Here is a 9346-nt window from a genome sequence, read left to right on the forward strand (position 1 = left end):
ATATCCTGGTGATTTGGTTTGGCAATATCGCTTGTTTTAATCTATGCATTTTATGATTTCATCCCTGTTATATCGGCCTTTTGTCCGAATTTATACCACTATTAGCATAATTAACATTATTTTATTTATAATTGAGAAAAACGGCCTCAATTTACATTACTCGGCCTTTCCTCCAAATATACATCAATGACAAATCGGCCTATATGTCCGAATTATCTTACAATCTTTGGCTAAGGAGAATTCCCGCTTCCAGTCTCGAAAAGCCGCCGATCTACATTCTCCCAACAGCTGGGAACGTACTTCTTCAAGAACTGACCGTTGATCGCCATATCATATGATTGCTCATCTATATTGGCAAGAATATATGCGCCGTTGGTCAATACTTGAATTATTTTGAAGGGCCTTTCCCAATTTGGACTTTATTTTCCTATTCGCATGTCCTTTTGGCTGATAGGAAGTATCGTCTTCCAAACCACGTTGTCTAGAGAAAATCGCCTGGCCTTTACTCGCTTTTTGTAGGCTCTTTCTACCCTTCTTTTCTGTGCTTCGATATGGTCAAGTGCCATCAAACTTTCCTCATCCAAATCTAATGCCTCAATCAACATCTTGTCATAATAATCGTCTCATGACAATTTTCTCTAATTAGCACGACGAATAGAAGCCACCGAGAGCTCTATTGGTAACATAGCATCGTTCCAATATACTAACCTAAAGGGTGATGTTCCCGTAGCCAATTGTTTGCTAGTCTGATTCACCCAGACTTCCTCTGGTAATAAATTATGCCATTGCCTTGGATTATCCTCTATCTCTGGATAATTAGCTTGATGGCTTTATTCGTTGCTTCGGCCTGGCTGTACGCTTGCGCATAATAAAAGATCATGACAGAGATCTAGCATAGACTTTTAAGATATTAAAGAGGTACTGTTTGAAACTTAACCCCGAAAAGTTTATTTTTGCAATCAGGTCGGGCAAATTCCTATGACACATTGTCTCGAAAAAAAAGGATCGAAGCTAATCCGGAAAAGATTGAGGCCATCATGAGCATAAAGTTTCCCACCTCGGTGAAGAAGGTCCAAAATATGAACGAAAAAGTTACAATCTTGGGACGATTCATGAGTTGCTCGACAAATCGTTGTTTGCGTTTCTTTAAGATTTTGAAGAATACAAAGAACTTTTAATGGATAAAGGAATGTGAGGATGTTTTTGAAGAATTAAAGACCTACTTAAGCACATCACCAGTGCTAGGAAGGCCGGAGATGGGTAAGGTGTTATATTTATACTTGGAAGCCACTGAGGAGACAGTAGCGACGGTGTTAGTAAAAATACGATAGGAAAGTTAACATATCTCATCCCTAATCTTTCTCTTTTAAATTTTACGATCATTCTTCTTCGAAAATAAAGAAGCCATTGAATCAAACAGAATATGGCCTGACCACCGTTATGATCAATCAAATGGCACTTTTCTCATCACTCTTCGCACTTTTATCAGCTTCACCATCGCCCATGGAAGCTTTGGTCGCCGGCGCCGCCTCTCCTCCACGTTGTCGTCATCTTCAATCTGTCCATCTCCGACTCTCCATTCTTCGCCTTCTCTTCATCTTGTCCCTCCACGTTTCTCCAAAATTAAGTTGTTAATCCAAATTTTCTGGGTCTTAAATTGTGTTAATTTTAATTCTCTTTGGCATCAGTATTTCGGTTTTGACTTTATACTCTGTAGTTACAAGCTACCATTGTAATAAGGTATGCAGAAAATTTCTGAATAGATGGCATAAGCACTAGAATTAGTAAATAATTAATTTGTGGTATAGAGATAAAGAGATGCTTCAATCTGGATTTTATCCCAATTGTCATATTAATATTATCTTATTGGAGTATCTTGTCATTTTTTGTGAGTTATGTTTTGAACTCAAACTGTTAGTTTTATTGTCTAACTGAGTTTGTTCATATAAATATTATAGTGTTCAAGATGATAATTTTACCTATAAACACTCATTTGTCCCTTTTTACCATACAACTCTAATCAACAATACTTTGCTGATAACAGGTCTAGTGCATAATATACACTTTACTTTTTATCTTGATTCTAATACCACACTTTCAATAGCCGAGGAGATGGTTGAGCAGGTTGATCCATCAAATAAAGATGTTGCTATGCTGAGTTGATTAATGCCTTGATATTGAACCTTGTTCCTTGCTGGAATCCATTCGGAGGTGCTTCTAGTATATCAAATGGGTCCTCTTGACTACAAAATGGTGCTTCAATTATTTTACTAATTTATGGGTATTTGCCTAAAAAAACCCTAATTTTAACGTGTTATAGAGACAATATAACTAAACAAAAAATCCATGGACTTGTTAAAACTTCTTTAGTGGTTAGACTGCAGCTTTGGCAGATGAAACACAATGCATGTATATTAACTTTGCTAAACCATTCAATGGAAGTCTAATGGTTGCTTTGGAAACTTATAAAAAAAAGGCGAAAAAGGCTTACATAGACTATGTATTTCATATTGCAATACCAATAATTTTTTTATAACAAAAAAATACATACAGATTACTGAAAGTTCACTATCAGTTTACTAAACTACCGAATTTATAAAAATCAAAATAGTAAATTAAATTGTTTAAGGATATTTTTACTATTAGTAACTATTTAGTAAGTCTTTAATTACTATTTATAAATTCATTTTACTTTTTAAAAATTCTTGATTTCTAAGATTGAGAAATAGGACCATCTGATTTGATTCGTTCTCAATAGCCATGAAAACTATTAGAATATTTGAATTTTGAGTAAAGTAAGTTTTATTGGTCAAATTTGGATATAAAATGTGTTTTTATTGTTGGTGGATAATATATTTGATTACAATGGGTAACCATTTAGTAAATTATAGTAAATCTACCATCAAATTTATTGTAAAAATATAAGTAACCTATTGGTATACCATTAGTAACTCTTTAGTATGTCATTATTAAGCTTATATTGAGAGTATGTATATTATAAAAATATGTGTACTATTAAAATACCAAGATTTACAAAATCATTTATTAATAGGTTTCCTAATATTCACCGATAATAAACAATTTATATCGAGATAATATTGCTTTACGTTTGTTAATAGGTTACTAAAGGTTTACTAAATGGTTGTCAAATACTTTTTCTGATAGGTTACACTTTCAACTATTAGGTAACCTAAAGATAACCAATAAATATTCCTAACGTTTTCTAATAAATTTCTAAAAGTTAACCAATAAAACTTATTTTACATCCCTTTAACATTGTTATAAGTTTACTAATAGGTTACTCAAGTGTCTTGATAGATTTTCAAATGTCAATTACAACCAGTAGACAATTATTTCTATTATTAGTATATTATATAAAGGTTTATTAAAAATTTCCTATCAGGTTACCAATAATCCTTTATAAAAAAGATACATGTAGTTTACTGCAAGTTCACTAATAGTTTACTAAACAACTACTGAATTTATAAAAACTAAAATAGTAAATCAAATTGTTTAAGGATATTTTTACTATTTATTAATAAAATTTCAAGTGTTTATTAACATGTTATCCAATGGAAACTAATAAATATCTCAATATTCACCAATTTTGTATCAGTATACTATGAAAATATATGTGTACTATTAAGATATCCAAGGTTTCCAAAAAAGTTTACTAATCGGTTTCCTAATATTCACCGATAATAAAACAATTTAAATCGGGACAATATTGTTTTACATTTGTTAATAGGTTACTAAAGGTTTACGAAATGGTTATCAAATACTTTTACTGATAGGTTATACTTTCACCTATTAGGTAACCTAAAGATAAACAATAAATATTCATAAAGTTTTCTAAAAGTTAACTAATAAAACTTATTTTACATCGTTTTAACATTGCCATAGGTTTACTAATAGGTTACTCAAAGTGTCTTGCTAGATTATCAAATGTCAATTACAACCAGTAGACAATTAAAACTATTGTTAGTATATTATATAAAGGTTTATTAAAAGTTTACTATCAGGTTACCAAATAGTTACTAATAATTTTTTATAAAGTAAAATACATGTAGTTTACTGCAAATTCACTAACAGTTTACTAAACAACTACTGAATTTATAAAAACTAAAATAGTTAACATCCATCATTCATAGTTTTAAAAGACAAACATATATAATTTAATTTATTTTAATTTGATTGGAATTGAAGTTGCTTTTTAATTTAAATAGGTTTACTAATTAATTAATAGTTGCTTACTTGAAATTTGCTTGTCCAAGTAAAATGAAAGTAAAATAAAGATATTACAAAGCCTTTAAACAAGTAGTAACAGGAAAGCTAGTTTGGTGGAAACTAAATAATTATTTATGGTAATTAGTTTGTACAATTGTATTTGCTGAACCCTCAAAGTTTGGTTCTTCTTTCATTTATTCCAATTCCATTGATCATTGTAATGCTTTTATCGGTGATTGAGATCCCAACTTTATGCTTAAAAAGGGTCCAACATCTTCAAAGAAGTCTTAAAGAGCAAGACAAATAATATCGTCATCGTAGGAAAGAAATTAAATTATTTACACTAAAAAAATAGTAATTCCAACTAACACAAGAGAACAATTACTATAGTTTAATAGGACATAACAACACTGTAATATAAATATCACTTCAGATATAAAAGTTGTTGATGGAACAACTGTATGTGAAAATGGAGCCAAATCAGCCAAATAAACTCAGCTCATTAAAAGTCTAACTGATTAATTATAATGTTTACCTGGACCATCAAATTGAACCATTGGCACAGCTTGTAAGGTTTTGTTGAAATATAGTGGTAGTACCAAGAAATGTACAAAATACATGTCGACTTCCGAATAGTTGCTAGAGGGTTCATAAGACTCCAATCATCTGTAACAGTCAAAGCATCATAATGGTTTCATTGGGTTTAAAACCAAAATCCCTTATTTTTATAAAATCTTGATTTGCTTCTCCTATTTTTAAAGTCACAAAACTGCTAGTAATCACCGCACGAAACAACAACTCTTTAAGGCATTTCATCGAACAATTTATACCCATCTAAAATCCAATCCTCAAATCAGAATCTAAACCATCCACACAAATCAAAATCCAAACATCCACATGAACGTAGAAATCATAATCCAGACCATCTAGATAAAAAAATTTGCCGGACACCAGAATTGACGAAGCACAGCCAAAATGTGACGAAAAAACAGACTAATATAATCGAAAGATCCCTGATACTTCTTTGATTTATACCTGTTTTTTTGTAAGTTAATTTCACTCGCAAATGCCGTTCTCGTATGTAGCCATCGTCGGTCTACCCAACCAGGGACGGACCGTCTATATGACCTGAGGATGTCATGGCCCCCTCAAAAAAGGAAACCAAATATTTTTGCTAGATATTGATTTAATAACAAAATTTGCTAGTAGCTCAGTGGTAATTTTTCAATTTTTTAGTCAACCAATGTTCGAAACTTGTACTCCACCTTTTGAAAAAAGGAATAAAACCTGAAAATTAACTATCTTTTATTCTAATAGGACATTATAATTTTCTATTCTAAATAAATTAACACTTCTAATTTTATATAGAGTAGGATTTTCCAAATATTCATAAGTTTATATGGAGTAAGATTTTATCTTCATATTTTTCTATATAAAAACCTATTGAACCTAAAATCATTATTAATTTTCTAAACAAATCAAATATAAATTATTTTATTGTTGTCAAATATAAGATTGTGAAATATTCATCTTTATTCAAAATAATTATTTTTAAGATTTATGCTTTAATATACTTTATGTTATAAGATTACGTTTAAAAATAAATTATATAACAATAAGAATTTTATTGTTTAGATTATTAATTTTTTCTTTTGAATTATTTAATATTAAATATTATATGCAATATTTTAATCATATGTTGGCCCCCTCATATTTATTGGTCCAGGTCCGCCACTGTACCCAACAATTGAAACAAGCTGAATGAAGGTAGTAAGGAATAATAGAGGTCGCTTTTAAAGAAACTGTATTTTTCAAAATAAAAAGATTATATCCGTAATATACTTTTGTCAAATCGTAAATTTCAATATTTTTTAATCAATAGGTGTTTTTGAGAATATTTAGGTGTTTGATATGTATTTGTCTAAAAATTCCCTAAAAGTTTTAACCTTTTATGAAACTTTCATTAAAAATTTGGCCTTTTTAGTCATTTGATCTTTATTTTCTGGTACAAGTTCGATGAACGACAATTGAGCCGTGTTCTAGGTTGAGTTATGCATTTTATATTTTAATCAGTGTCATAAAAACCATATAGGTGGCCGAACCGGTGAAGCGATCGGTTTCCAGTTCAACCAGTTTGATAAATTAAAAAAATATAATTCACCGGTGTTTTACCGGTTCGACCTGATTCACCGGTTCAATTTTACCGGTCTGGTTCATTCAGTCTAAAACGATCCAATCCGGTTTTTTATAGTTTAGAACAGATTATTGGTTGGTTTTTGATTTATCTAGTTCGACCGGCCAGTTCGGTCTAATTTTAAAATACTGATTTTAACAGAATATCAACTTTATTGTTCTTTAGTATGATAATTAAATTAGATATATAAATGTTTTTTCAACTAATGCAGCGAGATAATAAAATATTTGGTGCCATATTTTTGTGTTCTTTTTTAAAAACGTTGGGTACAAGTATGCGAAAATTGGTTGAACGTTTTTACCTCTGTGTTTCAGATAATTGTAAAATGTGAGTCCTAATGGTGATACAAGTGTCGCTGTGCATGCCGCATGAGAACATGCAACTAGCCACGTACTCCTTTCTAACCGCTTTGACTTTCTTCTTTTGGTGGAATACTTTGTTTGCTTCGTAAGATTGTAATAATCCACCAAACTCATCGGTTTCATTAGCTCACCACTTATTTAAATTTGACTCAAATAATAAGTCGTTACTTAAATAGATTTTTTTGTTTATTTAAATAGATTTTTATGTAATCTATTATGTTATTATTTTACATATCTAAATATATAAATTTAATATATTTATACAAATATTAAATTAAGTCAAATTGAACTCTCTCAAAATAAATTAGGCCGAATCAAGTAACAAATTTTAAATTTGTTAAAAGATGAAATAGAAAAAAAACATGCATGTTATAGATTTTGACCAATTAAATTTTTAATAATTTTAACTATATTAGTTATAATTTTACTTAGATTTTTAGATGATTTGCAGTCAAAACGGTAATTTTTTCATTATAGTCATTTTGTTGTACATTAAATCATCATATTTTAGAGATTTTATAATTACAATTGTTACGGTTTTGAACACACAAGTTTTATATATCTTAAAAAAAATACAAGTTGATTAATAGTGTCAATTGACCTTTTGTCTTTTAATTATATAATAATAAATATTCTTTTATTATAAAAATAAAATAGTTAAATTACTTTCAAATACTTTTATGTTTTAAGATATAATATTTTGATCAAAGTAAATAGTATAAATTAACAGAAATTGATTACTACTATCACATTTTTTATAAACAGTCGAAATACGGACAGTTACCCAACCTCATACGCTTGGTGAAGAGACTTAGCCATTATGCCAAGCCTACAATGGCAAGTAAATAATATATAGTTGAAAGAATTTTTTATTATCGATATTTATTATATACTGTATAGTTGAAATAAATAAATAAAAACTAGATTATTTTTATCAAAAGATAATGATATTCATTGATTAACAGATTATATTTTACCATTAAAATATATCGTAAATTAAAATTACAAAAAATAAAAAAAACAACTGAAACTCTATATTTGATCTACAAAATAAAACAAAATAAAAATAAAAATTTAACGATACAAATTTAACAGGTGATTAAAAACATGATGAATTCAAGAATGAATTTTCTGGCACCAACATAATTTCAATTAACTATTTGTTCCGCTGTTAAAATATTTTAAACGTTGAAAATAAAAACTTTAAATCTTCAAGAAAGTAAAACTGAAGTTCGAACAAACGCTGAAAAATTTTGAGCGAACGAAGAATCAAAGAAAACTACGAACATGACACACCAAAACTCCAAAAAAACAGAGCAATTAATTCACACAAACAAATGTTTAAAGAAACGAGATAAGAGACGATGATCCCGTCTAACATCGAAGATCACCGGCCCCTGCACTCGAAATCGAAGAAATAAAAGTTAGTTTTTCTATTTAAAGAAAAAAGAGATGTAGACATAATTGAGTATAAAATATACAGTTTGTTACATAAATAGATGATGCGTGTAATAAGTAATTGTTTGTACGGTAGGGTGGCAAAATAAATCTTCTCTCGCCTTCTTCTTCTGCTTCTATTCGGTGGTATAGCAGACGAAACATAAAAGGCTATCGAACAAGAAAAAGCATATTGAAATGAGCAACAGCGTGAGCTTCAGCCGGTTCTACGACAACTGGTTCGAGCAGCTCCATCATCTGGTTCATCAACTCAACAAAGCCCCTAAGCCACCATCGACCGATGAAGATGCAACCCATCTGGCTCATTTAGTGGACAAGCTCATGAGTCACTACGCAGAGTACTACCGAGTCAAGTCGGTGGCGGCAGAGCGGGACGTGTTGACGGTGTTTACCGCCCCTTGGGCCTCATGGCTCGAACGCTCGCTGCACTGGATTGCTGGGTGGCGCCCCACCACTTTGTTTCACCTTGTCTATACAGAGTCCAGTATTCTGTTCGAGTCCCATATTGTTGATATTTTAAGAGGCTTGAGAACCGGAGATCTCGGTGATCTATCGCCCACTCAATTCAGGCAATTCACTCTGACTTTTGTTTACCTGTTTTATTTCGTTTTCTTGTCATAAGTTGTAATGTTTATTGAAATGTAATTGAACAGAAGGGTGAGTGAGCTGCAGTGCGAGACGGTGAAGGAAGAAAACGAAATAACAGAGGAGCTTTCGGAATGGCAGGACGGAGTGAGTGAATTAGTCGGGTCATCGTCGTTATGCTCCGATGTGGAAGACAAGTTGACACAGCTCGCGAGCATTATAGACAAGGCGGATGATCTCCGGCTGCGGACGGTGAGGATGGTGGTGGAGCTATTGACTTCCCAACAAGCTGCAGAGTTCTTGATTGCTGCTGCTGAGTTGCAGATTGGTATCCGATTCTGGGGAACCAATCAGGAGTACCGTCTACGAGATGGTATGTGATCGTCAGTTGGAATTAGGGTTTGCTTATCATCTTTTTGCTTTTTGATGTTGTTCAACTGTCAGATTCTTCTCATTTTTTTACAATCTAAATCAGATAGTATTGTATGTTTTATTTTTAATATAAAATCAGATTGTTCAA

General features: G+C 31.1%; 1 protein-coding gene across 1 annotated transcript; it reads left to right on the forward strand.

The window, feature by feature from the left end:
- The first annotated feature begins 8283 nt into the window (after positions 1 to 8283).
- On the forward strand, positions 8284 to 9346 carry LOC126670513 (protein DOG1-like 4). The gene has a single exon (XM_056104831.1). The coding sequence runs from the start codon at positions 8419 to 8421 to the stop codon at positions 8860 to 8862; it is 444 nt and encodes a 147-aa protein (XP_055960806.1). The 5' UTR covers positions 8284 to 8418; the 3' UTR covers positions 8863 to 9346.

The sequence above is a fragment of the Mercurialis annua genome, linkage group LG2 (genome assembly GCF_937616625.2).
Source record: "Mercurialis annua linkage group LG2, ddMerAnnu1.2, whole genome shotgun sequence".
Lineage (NCBI taxonomy): Eukaryota > Viridiplantae > Streptophyta > Magnoliopsida > Malpighiales > Euphorbiaceae > Mercurialis > Mercurialis annua.